We start from the raw sequence: 20,020 nt of genomic DNA, 5'->3' as shown, positions 1-20,020 counted from the left end.
ACTGGAAAGGGACCTCTGATATTTTGGAAGTAACACAGTTCACAGTGGGCAGTAGCTAAAATCCAAAGCCTCAGAAAGGCAGAGAAAAACCTAAACAGATGGAAACAGGTTTCCCTCACAGATTTCTCCAACTCTTTGTCACTTGATGTAAGGTATAGAGAAAAGCTACCTTAGTGTGATGGAGGTAAGACGGATGAGTGGCAATTGTGAAAATTTTGAAAATCAAGTGTGGGATAGCTGTGGAAGTGGTACGGTGCAAAGGGAAACATCTGTGAAGTAGTCAGGCACAGACATACAAATATGATGGATATTTATAGTTGATGGCAATTCTAAAAAATCGGCTGCAGGAGGAGAAGGGAATGAAGACAGAAAAAGCAGTTGCTGCTGAACTGAAAATCCTGTCAGTGTTGCACACATCATTTCAATTTTGAGCTTTTTTTTTTTTTTTTCTTTTTTTTTTAATGAAAGCAGAGTTCTAGGCAGGAAAACCATTTGAAACAAAAAATTTAGTTTCATTTTCAAAGTTAAGGCAAAATATTCAGATTATTTTGGCATGTGTTGGATTTTCTTTAACATGAAATTCAACAAAGTCTCGCAAGTCCATAGACTATTTTCATGCCACCGAATCTGCATCTTTCCATAGAAAACATTTCAGTTTTAAATATTTATCCAAACCTCATCAGTAGCAGAGATGTTTTGTCATGACAGGAATCACAGTAGAAAATGTTTAGTATTCTTAGCGTCCACCCTTCACAGCATATTTTGCATAATGCGCATTTTGTTCTGCTATAGACTAGAGTACTGTGTGTCTTCACAATAATATAACATTTCAAAATAAAGATTACTTACTGTATCCAACACAGCATTATATTATTTTTAACATCCTGTAGGAATATTAAGTATTTTACAACCTTTTAAAATAAATTACCTTTTATTTTTAAATAAAAGGATAGATTCCCTCTGGAGATGCATGCAACTCCAACTGCATCCCAATCACAACAGTGCATTTTTAAACAAAGGCAAATATTAACTCTTTTTTATTTTAACCGCATACTTCCTAACTGCATACTGTGGCAGCAATTAATAAATATGTTCTATATTTAACAATAAATAAAGCAGCAATGTTAATACAGCTAAATTTCACTGAAATTGTAATGGATTCTTCCAGCTTCACCTGCTCTAAATAAACACTTTTTCTTGCAGGAGAACTGTAAGACATTATTTCTTATAGGGATACAATGCAACCGGATTAGCTCAGTGACAGGTCTTTGTCCTTGTTGCTCACAAAGACTGGGGACAGGAAAAAACTGCTACACTCTGCCATCAAAAACTAACATCCCAATGTGCCCTGGGATTACCTAGGTGCCTAGCAAGGTGTTTCATACAAAAGACTTACGGCCTGCCTTTTGACACTTTGAAACATGGTGCTGGAACCAGGAGCACAGGCCATGGGCTGCCTCAGACCTAAGTCAAGACCCTGCCACAGGAAGCATCACCAAAGATGCCTCTCTAGCCATAGCCTCATGCAGGCACCCAACAAAATTAATAGTGAACCATTACTGACAGCAATGTGCCCTACAGAACACCCACCTGCACCTTTCTACACATGTATAGATATTCCACTGCAAATCAAGGTGAAAGCAGATAGAGAGGCAGAACAAAGGGAAACCTGCCTCTAATGAAAAGTCTCATCCTGAGGAACACAGCTCTGGTCGTGCATGCGCACACACATACACATATACAGACACACATTCTTGGTTCCTTCAGCCTTCCCCCTTCTCTATCAAAAATTTCTGAAAGTGAAGCTCCTGGGCCTGCTTAGGGCTGAACCTCCTGAAAGGGTCCAAAGCTGAGTGAGGAAGGGTCTTTCCAAAAGACTTCCTGCCAAATTTAATGAACAATCATCTTGGTCTCCCCCAGATTCCCAACCCAAAAGCAAAGAAGTAAGAACCCATCTGGCAGGTGGATACACCTCTACACACACATGCACTCCCACACACACATGCATTTATTAATGAGGGGATTCTTTGGAAGTCTTTCCAAGCAAGTTTTTCCTGCAGCAAAAAAGTGGGGTGAAATAGAGATAGGGGATTTTTAATCCTTATTCTCAACCATCTTCTACCTTCAGCTTGCATTTTAATATGCAGGCTGAAAATGTTGATCCACTGACATTACATGTCTAAGCCAGGCTTCTTCATTGCAGTTGTGCTGATGACATAGACATACTGCCAGCCTTGACTTCCATAGTAATTAAAAAGCCTGCATTAGTCTACATTAGACACGCTGCCACCACCAGTGACACAGCAACAACAGTACTGGCAAAACCACGAAGTTTAGTCAGGCAAGACAAAGCAAAGCAAGAACACAGACATCATCCTTATTTTCATCACCTCTTACTAATGATTTTAACATGTTGCTGTATGGATATTACACTGCCCAGCATTCAAATCTGCTCAGCCCAGTGATTCAGACAATGTAGCAAAATTCATTGATCATCTTCTGCCAATTGCAGCTGCCACCCAACTTGCAAGACAATGTGCATAGCAGGAACCAGCAACTGGAGATCTCCACTATAGCCCACAGCACCTCTAAGACTGGAAGGGAAGTTGCTGTCTGCAAAATATGACAGGGGCCACTGCCACCACAGCCACCACCTGGAGGATGACCCTCTAAACCTGTGGGCACAGGATAATCAGGAGACAGTAATAATGGGGATGAGGGATGACCTCCTGCCAGCACAAGAGCAGCACAATGCGTTGCTCTACTTCTACCTCTGCTCACTTACACCTCTCTTTATGGACAGCTTTTGAGATCTGTCAGTGGAAACAATGTTTAACTTATCTTGTGTCTGAGCTTTAGATGCTTTGTGGAAAATGAGGTAACTGCTCCTGTGTTCTCCCTCAAAACCAGCCTTGCATCATGCTGAGCGCTGGACGACTATAGAAAAAAATTCCCCCTCTGTGAACTTAACCTCAGGCATACTAAGCATAAAGAAGAAAAAACCTGGTGTCATTCAAAATACTGCTTTTTTACAAGCATAACAAATCCTCTGTGGAGTAAAATTACCAAATTGGTTGATTCTTTCAGAATTACGCATACAGAAATGTAAAAAATGTGCGTGTGCTTTTTCCTCCAGTCTTTTTTCAAAGCTGCTGATTGTTCATGTGTGTGTGTAAATAAAGCTTTCACATTCATAATCAACCACCTCCTCTTTCTTCCTTCCCCTCCTGCCTTATTCTTTTCATACTGCTTCAGTCCTTTGTTAGTAGCAGTAATCACACAATGAGATTTGCTGGAGAGATTTCAGGAGAATTAAAATGGAAAAAAAAATGGGAAAAAAAACCCTTTTCTTCACATTTTCATGTAAGCATTAACGTTACAGGCTCTTCTTCCCCTGTGACTGAACACAAATTCACACCTCCAAAAAATACAGAAATTTTGGGCAAAGGATACTGAAATGTTTTTCCCCAGCAATGTGAAAATAATAGTGCTACTGCAAAGATCAGGCTGTAAAAACTTCCAGAAGAGACGGCACAGCAATGAAACACTTCCTTTTGCGCTCATAAGGATGTGGGCAATGAACAATTGCAATACAGAAAATAGTCAATGTCAATTATTTTAAAATATGCATATTTGTTTAACCCTCACATGCTTGCTTTTTTCTCAGGAAAGGTGAGGTGAGAATGGAAAGAGTCCCCAGGCCACACAGTCCTCAGCTGGTGGAGTTCACTGGAGAAATGACTTGACTCTGTTCTTTCCCCTCACCTGTTCATCCTCCATCTATTCCTACTGTCTTGTATCCACTAATACTGCAAAAAGTAACTTGGATATTCTTCTCCTGCTCTTGGTTCAGGTCAGAGAAGAAGAAAAATATACTTCCTCTTACATAAAAAGGTTTTTTGGGTTTTTTTTTCACTTTTGGTGAAGGAAAATAGAAATGAGAAACAGGAAAAGAAAATACAAAGGGGAAGGCAGAAAGGAAGAAAAAACGGAAGACAGACAGAAAATGAAGAGTTCCTTTTCTGATTCAGTGATTCAGGCTTTTGCAATGCTTTTCAAGCTCTAAATCATACTGTCATCCTCACCACCCACAGTAATTTATGCTCATAAGGTTACCAGGTGATCATGAGATATGTCACTTTAGCCTAGCTTAAGACTCGATGGACTGCAAGTATGTAATTGTTCTTTAGTTACCCCCTAAAGTTTATGTTGAAACAACAATTTTTTAGGCTAACCTAATCTGTTTTCACAGGTTGGCTACTAAACCTTGAGTTAAACTGTGGCATGTAATACATTAAGAATCCTGAGATCTAGAAAATTTTCTTACATATAAACAATGCACCAGTTAGAAGCAATTCAGCTTGATTTGAAATAAAGGCTAAAACCAAGAGTAAGATGGCATTTTTAAATAAAATAAAACTGGCATATTTTCTCCCAAATCATACTAAACTATTTAGATTCATCAATCCCAAATTCACAAGGAATTCTAGAAACAATGGTTTGGGAAAAAATATAGTAGCATTCAATGTTGACTAGGGAAGGATCATGTGAATTAGAAGAAACAGTTTAAGGTGCTCAGAACCATGACTGGATTACATGCTAATTATAACACAAAATAAAATCAAGGTGTCCTTGACCTGCACAACTCATCACCAACAGTTCCATACAGCTGAAATATGTCTGTGAACGTCTCCTGGTAGAATAATTTGTTTGTGTTTATTACTATAACAGCTTGTCATAATTTTGTTAGTTTTTTTTATCTGTGTATTTTCCAAAATGCTTTATAATGTTTAAAAAAAAATTAAAAAAAACCCTCTTAATGCTTTCATAACTATTGCAAGATTCATACAGTACCTTAAACTGGAAGTGCAACAGATGGACTACCAGCAGGAAACCAAGAAAATTGTCAGGAAGACAGTAAGAAAAGGAGAAAACGCAAAAACTGCAAGAGCTCCTATATATAGTCTGTGTTTGATCTACTCTACTACTCTTCTGTCAGCCTTGTGAATGCTTATTCTCCTGGAAAAGCATATTCTTATCCTAGCAGGAAAGTATAACGTCCCACAGGGCTTCCCAAATTATAAATAAGGGACCTGAAACAATGCACTGATTGTCATATGCACTGATTTTTATTATAGTGCATTCATGTTAACCAAGATCCATCATTATGACCATAGTAAAAGATTAAGTCATTTGTACTTTTTTTTTATTTCCTATTTTTCCATCTTTAGGTATGCAGAAAATGTCTACATGTGCCATGACATAAGAATTTAGCATTTTTCCCTAAGTATATCCAAGGGCTTTTGACCAAATTTTGAGACCCAGCTTTATTCTTTTTATACAACTTAGCTAAATCATTTAGCTGAGGGTTCTTTTTCTGTGGAAAACAACATACTGGCTATTTTTTTTTAAGAAAAACCCTTCCTGCCTATGCTGTTATGAAACAGTAAGAAGTTATTTTTCTTACCAAGGATCAAAACAGGGTATGGAGAACACCATTCATTAAGAAAAAGCCCAGATGTATAGGGAGACCATATAAGGTAACAGTGAGTAGCTGAATCATTAAAAAAAAAGAAAAAAAAAAAAAAAAGGAAAAACCCACAAGAGAGAGCTGCCAGCAAGAGGAATTTACAGAAAGAACAGGCTACTTTTTAGAAGATTATATTCACAGGTGGAGACAGAGAATTTATTCTTAATTATTAGAAATGTAAGTGGATTTTTTTTTTTTTTTTAAGAGAAGGAACTGTTTGCATGTTTAATACTGAATGCAAATGGTTTTGGGCACAGTACAAATCTCTTAATCATTTTGGAGACCTGGTGTTCCCATCAGCAATACTACAGGTTTATACATCAGGTTCTAATTCTCTCCTTGCATTAAACATCTGGAAGCTTCACAGGTATAAAAACATATAGTGCACATGACAGCAGCTACTACAATCAGATAATCTGGTCAAAATCACCTCCAGAGCTCCTCACCTTCCCCGGCCACATTCAGGAGAGAAGCTGAGGTACAGCAGAGGCCCAGGAGACAGAGGGAGGAAAGGTCAGAAGCTCACAGACACCATGATGGTGCCGAATGAGAGCAGAGCAAGTTGCAGGAAGTCAGGGCTGATGCGCACTGGCAGAGACTCCTGACTGCGACAGGAGTTGCCAGAGAAAGCCGCAAGCCTGCACAGTGCTTTATGAAGCACACAAATGACAAAATCTCTGTTCCAAAAAGGGCTCGATCACCTCAGTTCCACAGAGCCAGCCAACCCCAACTCCTGGAGCCAGATCAGACACCACCCCTCATCTCACTGCACCACCTTGGTGTGCCATTTTCCAAGAGGTTATCTATTTGCCAACTTCTATTTTTGTCAGATCAACCTGTTCCCTGAAGCATAATGAAAACTCCTTGCCAGATCAATTTGTTTCTGAAGTTTCCTGGTTGCCAGCTCCACTCTGAATTATTTCATTTTGTCTGCATGTCAGAACCATTAAGCTGGCAACTGCTTAAATCATTCGTTCCTGTCACAGGTAGGAGTGAATGGGTGCTGGATAATCACAAAGTGAGGCAAAATGTCTGCCCTGCAGAGACAGCACTCCAAGTGATGGGGAAGCAGAAGAAGGTACTAGCAGTGGGTGCTGCTGGCACAGACATACTGCCAGCCTTCACTGCTGTAGTAGGAGTAGGAGGAGAGGTGAAGGGGGTTTTAGCTTTTATGTGTAGCTGTGTAGGTGGCACAATGCCACAGGAAGCAGGACTGAGCTTTTAGCACTGGCTGAAGCACCCTTCAGCAAGCAGCCCTCTTGCAGGGGCCTGTGAGGCACAGCCAGGAGGTGCCAGCTCCTGGTGCGGCTGAAACCTGCTGCTCAGTTGGCACTGCAATTAGCTGAGTAATCCTACAACATTAATGTCTATGAATGGAAATTTTTTTTTATTTTTGAAGCCAGTGGGATATTTTATACTGTCAGGAAGTGAGTGGCAAAGGCCATTGCCCAAGAAGAGATGAATCAGGTTATGTGGGCAGGCAAAGGAAGCAGATCTGCAAGAGAAATGCAAGGCTGTCGGTATGTTAGAGGGAGGCACGGGGGGTTTATGAAAGGTGGTGCTGAGTCATGAATGACAGCAGGGAGACAAAGGGAGATTGAAGGCGAAACAAAGTATACACAGAGAGGATTACCAGGAAAAACCCTGCATTTCATATTATCCCTTCCATTCTTTAATGCTTCACAGGAAATTATGTGCCTTGGTTTTGGAAAACAGTGTGTTGCAGAAGCTCTGTGTGCTCTTGGTTCACTGTGCACGCTTTGCTGTGAACTAGGACAGTGCTGATTAGAGTTAGACAGCTCATAACCCTATTCAGGATTTTTCCCCTTAGGAAAAAAAAAAAAAAACCCTAAAAAGAGCTGATGTAATTCCCGAAGGCTCCTTCTTTGGCTTTGCTATTGCGTAGCTGCACAGTCTCCCAGAGTAACTGTCTTGAACAACATCCCAGCCCCCCTCTAGACTGAGGGACCTTCTGGCTGCTTCTCCTTGCCTGTGTTTTCTGGTTTTGTAGGGAATGAAATGCGGAGAGTGAAATCAGAAGAATAAAAAAGGTGGTGAAATTTTCAGTTCAGACACAGAAGGTACATTCAGTACTGGATGTCAGGGGGAAATCTGAGAAAGTATCTTTTGCATTCCCAACTGACTTCTCCACTGATGGGGTAAAACTGAAGTGGGAGGAGGCGAATAACAGGCTGCTTATCCTCTGCAGCAGAGACCCTTTCCAAATGGTATCAGCCACGCAGAGACTCTGCTCAGATCCTCTGCCTCCCTTCCCAGCACACTATGCCATCATTTAATTGATTCTGAAAACCTGCTTCTTGATCACACCCACAGGCCTCATAAATGCACTACGGTTAAATTCATCTTGGCCTGAAAGTTGAAGGATTACACATATACCCTAGCCTTTGTCTGAACCCCCCAAAATAGGAGTTCAGAAAAACAACAACAAATCTGCTTTCAAATAAGCAGGAAAAAACAGACATGCTGAAGACTTGTTTTAAAGAAGCAAATGCTGCATTCCCCTTAATCTGTTACCACTCACTTTAAAAAGCAACATCTGAGGAATCAAAGGTGACACTCAGATTTGGAAGGCCAGTCATATTTGAATGTAAATTATGTTTATATACTTGTGGAGAGAAATGATTTTACAGTACATTACAAAACAGCTTGCTGCCTCCGTGTCTCTTTTTTCCACCTGAAAAAGTAGGTCAACAATTCTTAAGGCTCTGTAAAGAAGAAATGAGGAATGCCTGAAAACAAGCAGGGTTTAATTTCAGTCGTAAACAGAAATATTAGATTTACCTTTCATATGTGATATTGCAGCTTATGGTTAGAAGCCATGCTCCACTGCATATGTGCATGTTCACACCAAGAGCCAGCTGCACCTCAACTCTTCAATACCCTGCTTCAGTGCCAATACAAGTGGATGAGTTGCAATATACAGCCTGTGGTAACATAAAATCAAAATCTCTCTCTTGCGGCATAAGTGGGGAAAGGGAGAGATGGGCTAAGACAGCCTGAAAACAAAGAGCTATTTGGAAAAAGGCACCTTGATGGCAAGGTGGCCAAAGAATCTGATGATTCAGCACATCCCACTGTAACTACCTATGTACTACTACTACTACCGTAACATTACAGAATGGGATCTTACTATTTATAGATGTTCACATCATCACAACAAAACCCAAAGGAAAAATAATAATCACATTTCTTGCCTCCCCTTGGAATAAACATCCACCAAGGGCACTATGGATTTTATGGTCCCAACCCCAGCAAATGTAAGAGAACTTGTATTTCTCCTGGGACAAAAACACTTCCCATTTAACAGGATTAGCTATTGGTATATTTTTAAAAGCAATGATCAGCTCTTGGGAAGGCTTCTGTTTGCTGCTATCAGTCAACTTCCAGTACCAAACATGAAGCACTTGCCTGATATGGTTCAGCAAGAAAGTTCTTGACAGAACTAAATATCTAGACACGTACGCCCGTACACACTTACATACATGCACATGCAAATGCAGTCATCAGTCTATAACCATGACTGACACAATGGCATATTTTTCTTTTAAGTTTTCCTGATAGCCTACTGAGAGCACTTTATTTTACTTAAAACAGGAAGAGAACGCCTAGGACCCTGTGTTTCTGGCTGCCCCACTTCATTCCATCACACAGTAACCACTCAGAAAAAATCCTGGGCAAAACCTGAATCTTACTGATAGTCTAGCTTAGACAAACAAGACTGCATATTCATCCATGAGGCAAACTGAATAATAAAATCCCAAACAATGCAGGATGGAATAACTGTATTTTGTTAACATGAATTTTCAATAGCCCTTTAAAAAAAAAAAAATAGCATTTTATGACTTTGGTTGAGATTTCAAGCACTAGTGGTGCCTGTAATGTGTCCAGTAATTCTGGTGTATCCTTGTCAAATTGCAGCAGGCTTTTCATTTGGATTTTATCCATCATTAGGTCTTATTTTCCTGTCAGTTTGCCCATTTTGTCATGAGTTTCTTTCAGACAACAGACTGGGCAACATACCTCCAGCAGCAAAAGAAATCAAACAGTCTATAAAAATAAAAATATGCTTTAACAATAATTTCCACAAAAGATGGTTTATCAGAATGTATAATATGAACGCTAGACTCATGACTGCTAGCCATTTCAGTTTTCCCAAGCACAAAAAAAAAAGCTTTGCTTTTCCTTATTTTCTTCTGTAAAAGAATTGACACACTAGAATTATATTCAGGATTCTTGAAATGTGTTAAAACAGCTCAACAAAAGCTAACTTGCCAAATTCAGCTGTGATGCAAGTTGGGGTTTAAGCTGCATAGCAAGTTTAAATTGGTAAGAAGAGGGGTAGATGTTAATGGTTTTCCACCAGTGCCACTCTAACACTTGAAGTTCATTCCAAAAGCTTTTAAATCACACTGATAACTTCTCATGGGTTGAACTAACCCTATGTTAATTACAGACATGATCACTGTTTTAAGTAAATATCAGTTTACACCAAACCTGAGAGTCCCCTTTACTTACTTTTGCTGAAATACTGCTCTAATCATTTCAGGATCAGAGTCACTTCTTGTATTAATCAGTGCAATTTTCTGAGATTACTGGAATGGCATTAGATTAGGTCAGCAGAGAAATTGGCCCTCTGTGTGTATCCTAATTTCACATCCCCATGAAATACCACATCACTCACATCAGTCTGACTTTTACCCTTGGAATGAGCTTCACAGCACACTCTTGCAGAGCAGCTTCACGCCATCTACTTCACTGAATAATCTGTCCCAGGGTCTCTGGAGAGACCTCTTTGAATCTGTTCACTCTAGACAGCATTTGACAGACTTCAGCTTTTTGCTTTTTTTTTCAGTGCAGTGAACATTTACAAAAAACATTCAGGAACGACAGGAGATGATGCACTGGTATCACAAAGAAATTATATCCCTTTTACTGTTTTGGCTGAGGTTTCAGAGGACACTACAACTCTATCATTCCCAGAAGGTCCAGTGATGACAGGTAGCTCTGCACACTCTTTCTTCTGCCAGATCCTTCTGGGCTGACACAGAAGATCAGGGTGCAGCAAGCTAGAGCGGGGTTCGCAGATTTTGGTACTGCAGAGGGCAACCAGTGTAACAAAGGTGAAATCGCTATGTGTCAGAAGAGTCACCTCAGAGTCCCTGCCACGACCTGGTGAGGGAAGTAGGGGACCTCAATGAGTGCAAATGCTTTTAAGCCCCCGCTGCCTAAAATCCCAAACTAATTCAGGTAAAGCTGTCTGTGAGGTATTTTCCCTGTTGTCAGTGCACAAGGGCAGCATCTACGTGCTGTCACCATCCAAACAGGAGGGGCATTCATAGGTTGCCTCCCATGCGTTAAGGTTTCTAAAGCACCTTCCCTTTTTCTCACTTTCTCATTCTTCTCAAAGTTCAAGGAAATACTCTTAATGATAAGCAGCATTTTGTGAACATAAATGTGACCTACTGAATGCATAGCATTCTCAACTAAACACATACTTTCGGCCATTTAGCAGCACCTGCAGTGCAAGCAGCAAGTTACTGTCTAGCAGAAAAAGCTGCTAGGTACAGAAACACACTTGTATTTCGGTTTGGTTTTGACCCGAAGTAAGGAGACCTACAGTGATGACCCATCTCTTTCAGTATCCAAGCCCAGGTGCGACACCACCTTAAGCAACCTGTTTAGCGTGAGCTGTCCCTGCATGGGACCCTCCCCCATGGCAGAGGGTTGGAACTAGATGATCTTAAGGTCCTTTGCATTCTGTGCTTCTATGCACTGGTACGCCAACTAACCCTCCGTGTCAGTGCTCTCAGCATTCCACAGGACAACCTGAACGACGCCTTGACCGGCAACAGGCAGGCCCTCAGCACAGGGAGAAAAAAGGCTTTGGCAACAAGGGAGCTCCAGGGCGCCCGCTGGGCCTGGCCTTGCAGTACCCCGTTACTACCGACCACCCTTCCCCCATTCTCGCCATTATTTCGGTAAACTTCCCCTACGGCCACAGCAGCCGTGCTCCTTGCTGCGAGGAGAGATGCTGGCGCTGCAAGAAAGCCCCGCGGCGGGCGGGGAAAATGGCGGCCGCCCCTCCCGGGCACCTCAGCCCCAGGGGCTGCCGCTCTCTCAGGTGGCGGTGTCTTTCCTCCGCCGCGGGGCGGCCCGGACCCAGCTTCCCGACAACGTGTTCTAACACCGGCCTCCAGAGGAAACTGTACGTGTGAACAGCCCGGCGGAGAAGAAAGCGAACCCACGAAACACCCCATTTCGCCTCCGGACTAGGAAGGTCGGGGCGGCCCCTCCCCCACGCCGCGGCCCGGCGCGCGCCCTTCCCCCGCCCGCCGGGGTGGGGGAGGGGCGGTGGAGCAGGGCCTGCTCTTTGCGGCGAGGTCAGCGCCAGCGCCCGCCGCGCAGGCCGGGGCCGACAACCCTCGAAGAGAAGCGCACTGCCCCCCGGACCGCGCCTGCGGCGGTGCCGGCAGCCCGGCCGGTGAGCGGGGGCCGCGGCTTCTGAGTGCTGGCCCCAGGGCGAGTGTGGCCCCTGCCCGGGCTGCCCTTCACACTGCTCGGGCCAGGCTGAGGAGGCGCTGCCTGTGGAAGAACCATCCCCCACACGGCTGCTTGTATTAGCACATAGTCCTGCACCCTGTGGGCTCGCTTAGTGCTTGGGAGCACCCCCAGCCATATCGGCGGCCATATAGTCCTTCCGTTTCGTCCCCCAGCGCCTGGGACGGTGCGGGCACGCAGGCACAGCGGGCCCGGCCTCACCAGAGGGGCCGGTATGCGAAGCTGTTAGCGTGAAGAGCAACAAGCGCCTGGTGTGGGCAGGGACAGCCGCCTCCTGCTCCTGCAGGGGCTGACCCCCTTTCAGACGAGCCTTCTTCGTCGACCTCCGGGGTTTGCAGCTTCACCGAGAGCTGAGACTGAGGGTGCTTCAAAGTAAAGAGGGCAGGATGGTTTCTCGCTTCTGCAGGGAAATGCAAACACGATGAAATCCCCTCACAGGCTTTCTCTGTCCTCTGCCTCCTTGAGAGGAGCATGGAGTCAGATGTAATTTTTCGAAGCATTGCTAAGATTTGACCCACTGAAAGTAGCAGAGAAAAAATGCTATTATATCAGCGTCGATACACAAAGCGCCCCACTCCCCATTGCTTTCTTTGCCTCCAGGAAAACTTTCTTCGATTTTCTTCTCCTTTCCAGGCTTAATGATCAATTAAATAAATACCAGCTTCAAATCACTCTTCCTACACTTCCCCTCCCCCAGCCCTTGCGTTGCAGACATCTGTCTCTGGCTGCCTGGGTTAAACTCTTCTCTTTGAGCCTCCGTGTGCTGGGGGCCGGGGCAGGGAGAGGCTGGGGGCCAGGAGCCTGGTTCTTGTCCTTTGACCTCTGTTGGGATAAGAAAAGCGGGTTAAGAGGTCAAGGAAAACAATTGCAAGGCTCCCTTTGCTTGAATAGCATGCCAAATAAACTTATCCCGGGGATTTGGAATGATCCTTTTATGGGAATTTCTACCTCCCCCGGGACTGTGCACGCTGACTTTATGGGAGCTGAGGGCATGCTCAATTATTCTGGGGGGAGGGAGTGGCAGTGCTTGAGCTCTTCTCAGCACCTTTGTTTGAGGACACAGAAATAACAGGGGGAGAGAAGGAGGAGGGCTTTGAAGCCTGGTTTAACTGTGGTGAGCTTCCCTGAAATTTGTCAGCTAATACGTCCACGCCTTCATTTTTTAATCATTTCTAATCTCTTTAACATCGATGTTTAAAATCAAGGAGAAAAAATATGGGCCTGGCTTGCTTTCTGAGAAAAGTGCACCGCTGTCTACATTTACAAAGTTACTGCTGTATATGAGAGCAAGCGTTTCCTTAACTCTATATAAGAGGTTTTTATTATCAGTAGCTGCCTGGTAGTCATAGGTGCTAAGAGCTTTCTTTGCAAAGCTTCTCTAAAAGTACATTTTGGTGGTCCCACACTGTTCAAATTTCAGCTGTGTAAACTGGCAAGCCAGCACCTTTGTAGAGGCATGAGTCTGTTGGAGTAAACTCTTCCTCATGGCTTAAAATTCTTTCTGAAAAAAAAAAAAAATATATACTTCTTTTAATTCCACTAAATACTTCTCATGCTTGGGTTGGATTTTTTCTTTTTTTTTTTCTTTTTTTTTTTTCTTTTTTTTTTTAGAATTGTGAAACAAAGGGCATTTTAAAAAATAAATTCTTTCTGAAGGCAGAAAATTATCATTTATTTACAGTCAGGTTTTCATCTAAATCCTCATTGTTTTTTCTTTGTTGGTAAGAAATTCCAGACAAACCCCCACGCGTCTTGAAGGAAAGGAAAAGGAAGGAAAGAAAAATTGAGGAAACTGCTCAGCATGGTTGGTTGGTTCCAGCTGGCACCACGAGCCTTTGATGTGGACCTTTCCCTCCAGGGATGCCAGCCGGAACAGCAGGGGGAGTGCTGGTGAAAGGGAAACCCCCAGAGTACAGACTCTCCTATTGCTTTGTCCTCTCCTTTGCTGTTGGGTCAGGGCTTGATCTACCAGTTGTACCGGTTAAACCCAGGCTATGTGGGCAAGACTTCGCGTAGGCATAGTTCTAGCCTATTGTCAAAATAGGCGCATACATACCAGTCTGGCACACTGAATGTAATGTGCACACACTGGGACCAACAATTTCCTGCGTTTGTGCGTGTAAGAATTCATACTAGGGTTGTGAGCACAGTTCTGACATGCTGGTGACCAGAATAAAAAAAGTCCCTTTGATGTAGGGAATTGATTAGAAGTATTGGATGAGGGAAGAGCTGCAAAAACTGATATATCAAGTAAGCAGAAACTGCGTAGTTAATTAAGAAGTGGATTAAATCAGTGATCTTTTTGGATAACAGTGAAGAGTAAAAAATTTCATGATGTTAAAACACTGAAGATAACCTCTAATGCCTGAATGTAGACACAGTGCATAGAGATCATGTAAATTGTAATACAAAGATCTATATATTCAGTGAATTTTCATCTTAAGAAAAGAGTAGTTTGTTTACGTGTACTGGGAGATCCTGAAATAATATAGACTAGTATTCTGAAATGCTTTGTTGAAGTATGGATACATGAATTACTGGATTTGGGTTTTTTGTTGTTATAACACTCTTGTGTTAGAATCATAGAATCATAGAATAGTTAGGGTTGGAAAGGACCTCAAGATCATCTAGTTCCAATCCGCTTGCATGGGCAGGGACACCTCACATTAACTATGTCACCCAAGGCTTTGTCCAACCTGGCCTTGAACACCGCCAGGGATGGAGCACTCACAACCTCCCTGGGCAACCTATTCCAGTGCATCACCACCCTAACAGTAAAGAAATTCTTCCTTGTATCCAATCTAAACTTCCCCTGTTTAAGTTTTAACCCATTACCCCTTGTCCTGTCACTGCAGTCCCTAATGAATAGTCCATCCCCAGCATCCCTATAGCCGCCGTTCAGGTACTGGAAGGCTGCTATGAGGTCTCCACGCAGCCTTCTCTTCTCCAGGCTGAAGAGCCCCAACTTCCTCAGCCTATCTTCATACGGGAGGTGCTCCAGTCCCCTGATCATCCTCGTGGCCCTCCTCTGGACTTGTTCCAGCAGTTCCATGTCCGTTTTGTGTTGAGGACACCAGAACTGCACACAATACTCCAGGTGAGGTGTCACAAGAGCAGAGTAGAGGGGCAGGATCACCTCCTTCGACCTGCTGGTCATGCTTCTCTTGATGCAGCCCAGGATACGGTTGGCTTTTTGGGCTGCGAGCGCACACTGAAGCCGGCTCATGTTCATTTTCTCATTGACCAGCACCCCCAAGTCCTTCTCCGCAGGGCCGAAAAAATAATACTTTTTTTTATTCTTTTTTTTTTTTTTTTCCTGGGGACAGCTCGTGTTGGGGACCCGCGGGGTGGGGGTGGGGGCACGGTCCAATGGCCCTGTGTCACTGGGGGTTGGCCAGACCCACCTGGGGGCAGGGATAGGGCAGGAGTGGGCATGGAGCAGGCAGGGAACGGGCCAAGGCTCCCAAGGCAGGTATTTAGGACCTCTGGGGGTGTATGAGGTCCAGGGGGGTAATTGAGGTCCCGGAGGAGGGGTTTAGGACACCAATGGGGGGGAAATTTGGTTTCCCGGGCAGGGCTGAGGTCGCCTGGGGTGGTTTCAAGGGGGCTCCAGGGGGGCTCCATTGGGTTGTTCCAGAGTTCCCTCTCCTAGTGCAGGTCCTTGGGGGCGAAGAGGCCCCTGGTGTGCTGCAGCACCGAGTCCTTTCTGAGGTCATAGGGGTGCTCCTTGCAGGGGATCTTGTCCACAGTGGGCAGTGGCTGGTGGTGAGCCTTCATGGTGTGCTGGATGAGGTCGGCCAGGCACTGGCTGATCAGGATGATGCTGATGTCCTCCCGGCTCAGGAAGCTCCGGAACACCTCCTTGATCTCAGCCACGCTCGTCTCCCTCCCCACAACCAGGAAGTTGGGCTTGTGGTGCTTGTCCAGGTCATCGATGCCACCCAGCAGGAGCCCAGTCACCATGTCCACTGTGTTAGAAGGTGTTGTTACACTCATGCATAAAAGCTTGTTGTAAATAAAACTTCCACAATACCCAGAGAAGTGTGCTAACCTCGGGACTGTTAACTCAGTTCTGCTAATCGCAGAACCTTTTGCAGGTTCAGCAATTAACCATTGCGTTCCTGAAGGCAACCGCAAAGGACTGGGTAAACTAGTCTTAAACTAGGGAGGTCTGAGTAGGATATTTCACTTAATCTGGTAGCCTGGCCCATTGTTTCTGTATGAAAGAGGAAGTCCAAGCACTGGGAATTTTCTGGGCAAGTCACACAGTACTGACCAGCAGCAATGAGGGGACAGAATCCCCAGAATGACAATGACCCCAGAATCCCTGCAGAGACACAAAGCCCTTTGGGAATATTCCAGTGGCAGGGAGCAACACTGGGGCTCTCAGGCGGGTGGACCCCACCTGCTTAGGTGCAGATTTGAGGGAGCTTCTATGAGAAGGTGGTCATCAAGCCTCATTGCTGGCCTTATTTGCAGTCTAGGGTGTGCATGTGTGCAGGATGTTGTTTTACCATTCTTATTCCTGAGGATAAAAAGAGGTCCTTTGTCCTCTTTAGAAGGAAAATAATATAATAGTAATTTTAACAGAAATGGCAGTCATCTCTTCGGGGGAGGGGAGTAAAATATTCTCCTTCTGTGTGAAATTGCAAAACAGAGGAGATCTACTCAGCACAGGAAGGGCCAGTCTACCACAATTGCGTGGTGTTGCCATTCACCCGGGGCTAGGAGAAAAAATAGTCCCATCTCCCTGCTGTTGCTATGGGAACTTTTTCGGAGTTCTTGCAACTCTTCTTTCAGGGCTGTTGGAACAATGAAGAATATTGAGCAAAGAGTATCAACCGTTACCCAAAGCATTTTAACAAATACCAAGTTTTATTTAAAATTGCAGCACCATCAGCTCTTGCCAGCTCTTGTCTAATTACTGTTGCAGCAAATACGGTGGTTTTCCAAGAACTCCGCAGCAGCTCCCCACAGCTCTGTGGCTCATCCATTTGGGTCATCTACCAAGTTACACTCTGCCTTGCGGTAAAGCAAATTCCATGTGTGTTTCCTCATGATGGTGCAATTAATTTATTTACTCAAGCAATTCACTGAAACATTAGATTAGAAAGGCATATGGTGTGGACTACTTAAGCAAGTCAGAGTCAATTTGTTACTTTCAGCACTGGTAACTTACTATATTTGATACCTCTCTATTGATTTGCCTTTTTGCCCAGCTCTGATCTTTAATGCATTAATGTTAAAAAATTTGGACTTTAAGCATACACATGTATTCTGTAGCAGTGCAATTTATTTCTTGGTGCAGTTATTTCTTTACTTTAATTCTTTATACTATGTGGACCACAATTTCAACAGCCTACATCCAGGAAGCTACTGCAGCATGCAAGTCATGACATTCCTGTGGACAAAAGTTTCTTATTTTCCAGATATGAATCAGTCACAGGCTTATATCAGGGCATTTTTTGGTTTTCACTTAAGGGGAAATTGAAATTTTTTTCATTGTTTTTCCAGGATCCACCCTGTGGATAGTCTGTGACTATTTTATAACTGTTTCTTCTGAAGCTTAGAATTAGTAATGTATCTCTAATTTTCTGCAACATCGTGAGCATGTCTAGTGACATCATTACAGTACTGACCTCTTGCACTAAACCAGAACAAATTTCCAATGTTAGATTTGGGGAGTAAGAAAGAGGAAGGGAGTTTTTTGATATGATTTAATCTCTCCTTAAGAATTATTTCTGCTGTTAGGAAAAACAGAAAAAAGGACTAATTCGTGGTATAGATGGTAAAAAGAAACAATAAGAGAGGAGGACTGAATGTGAAATCGTGCTGTTGTTAACCGCAGTTTCAGAGGTGCGAAAAACAAAAACCAGAATTCACATAACCAGAACAAAATTGTGATTCTTTTTCTAAAAATGATTAAAAGTGGAAAGCTCTGTATTAGTACCATTTCTGTGAGTCTGAGCTTAAATGTAAAGAGTGTGGTTTTGTGCCAGTGAATATTTGAGAATAAGCTGTTACCACGTGCTGGGCTGAAGTCTCCTAGGGTTGTGTGAAGGGCTGCTGTGAAGATTAAATATTACAACCCTCTGCTGCAGTTTGCATAGGTGTGCACACCATGCTATTTCTTGGCTTTCTGCCATTCTTAAATTTGGGCAGAGAATAAAAAACATAAGCCTTCCACCCCATCATTTGAGGAGAAAAGAGCCCATGTCTGTCTGCTCTGGAGCAGGGAGCTGCACGTCTGCTTTCATGGTGGTGGCGAATCCTGCTCAGAAGGAAATAAGAACTGAAGTTCACTAGGAGATCTGCTGGAGATGAATAGACCAAGGGCTGCTGCGTGGAGGGCAAGGCTGGATGTCATTGAGCTTCAGAGAGCTCCCGCAATCTGGGAACAGTATGTCTATTGCCACAACTGTTCAGGGTGGCCACGTTGCTCCGCTACCACGCCATGCAGCTGATGCACATTTCAATCAAGACCTTGTACATTGTACAGTAGCATAATCAAGGATTTCACTGAGCGCGCCTCATCTGTGGCACCCCCCACATTGTTTTCCCACATTGAGGGGTGCGCTGAGAGGTAACTGCACGCACTAGTAATTATACGTGGGGATGGAATGAGGTGACCTGTCTAGTTGCACTTGGTTTAGGACCGTAAGGTTTAGTGGGAAAGTGAAAATCCTAATCGTGCTCCTTCCCACCAAAAAAAAAAAAAAAAAAAAAAAAAGTTACATGGTCATAAACCTGCCCACATCTCTGCTAGCATGCCTCCTTCAACAGACCACCTATCCTCCCTTCCACTGGGACACCAGATGTCTCATGTATCTGGGAAGCAGCTGGTTTTACCCAGGAGTTGCATCTCTGCTGGACCACCACATGGCTAAAGCAAGGAGAAAGCAGAGACTGCCTGGCACCCTGAGGGGATGGGGTCAGGTCAGAACTAGCTTGGAGGGGCAAAGCAAAGAGAAAATGAAACTCAGTTCAGTTTCAGCTCAGCTGCACACATTTTGTGCTGTCAAAGATGAACAACTCTCTTCCGATCCAGAGCCTCAGCCTGACAGGCTCTGCTCACAGGATTTAGCTGAAATAAAGTTAAATGCGTCTGCTGGAGGGGCAGAGAGAGAATGACCCGTGAGGCCAAGTTCTAAAACAAAACCCCACTCTTATATCAGCATGGTTGCTGCTGCAGGGTCACACAGCAAAGGAACATTTTCCATCCTGAAGTCTTTATTGTAAAGATGATACAGATATTTCCCAGGATCAAGGAGCAGAAGAGGCAGGAGTGATTTCAGGGCGGTGTTTTCAGAAGCGTGGTTTCAGCTGACCTCACCAGCAAAAGTCCCATCCACTGCAGCAGAAAGTAAATTAAACCAGTGCTGAGTGCCTTAGAAATTGCCACTTAGGCTGGCATTTAATTTCTATCAGTGTTTAATTTCTATCAGTTGCTTGCACACATATTTTTTACTGCAGATTTGTCCTTTGGTCTCTTTTCATACTGTTTTGGGCTTTTTTACTATCAGTTAGAGCTCCCTATCCCATTTAATCCTGTTCCTCGCCCTTTCTAACTTTCATAGCGAGGTACTCAGATATTTTTAAGGGTTTGTCTATATTTATTGTTATTGGACTTTTTCAGTTCTGTTAAAACAGAATTTTGGAATATATTCAAAATCTAATTGGCAAATATGTTGGGTACACTCTTAGAATGGCATTTAAAAATGTAGTAACTACTGTTTCTGTAAACTCTGGGAAGATGAAAAATACGGATTTTCCATGAATTTCACACTAGCTGGCTGAACACAAATCTAACATCCCTACAGGCAATTATTTTTCATACTGTAATTCTGTTTTCAGCAGTAGTGAACAGCAAATTCAAAGTTCACATTTTTTCCAAGTGGGGTGGAACTCTGG

General features: G+C 43.5%; 1 protein-coding gene across 1 annotated transcript; it reads right to left on the bottom strand.

Annotated features, from left to right (window-relative positions):
* Nucleotides 1–15,757: 15,757 nt before the first annotated feature.
* Nucleotides 15,758–16,072, bottom strand: LOC136013381 (V-type proton ATPase subunit F-like). The gene has a single exon (XM_065677140.1). The coding sequence runs from the start codon at nucleotides 16,070–16,072 to the stop codon at nucleotides 15,758–15,760; it is 315 nt and encodes a 104-aa protein (XP_065533212.1).
* Between the last annotated feature and the right edge of the window lie 3,948 nt (nucleotides 16,073–20,020).

Source organism: Lathamus discolor, chromosome 4 (assembly GCF_037157495.1).
Source record: "Lathamus discolor isolate bLatDis1 chromosome 4, bLatDis1.hap1, whole genome shotgun sequence".
Classification (NCBI taxonomy): domain Eukaryota; kingdom Metazoa; phylum Chordata; class Aves; order Psittaciformes; family Psittacidae; genus Lathamus; species Lathamus discolor.
This window is presented reverse-complemented; position numbering and strand designations above follow the sequence as displayed.

Excerpts from the sequence above, each read along its gene's own strand:
- LOC136013381 (XM_065677140.1), bottom strand. The coding sequence starts at position 16,072 with ATGGTGACTGGGCTCCTGCTGGGTGGCATCGATGACCTGGACAAGCAC.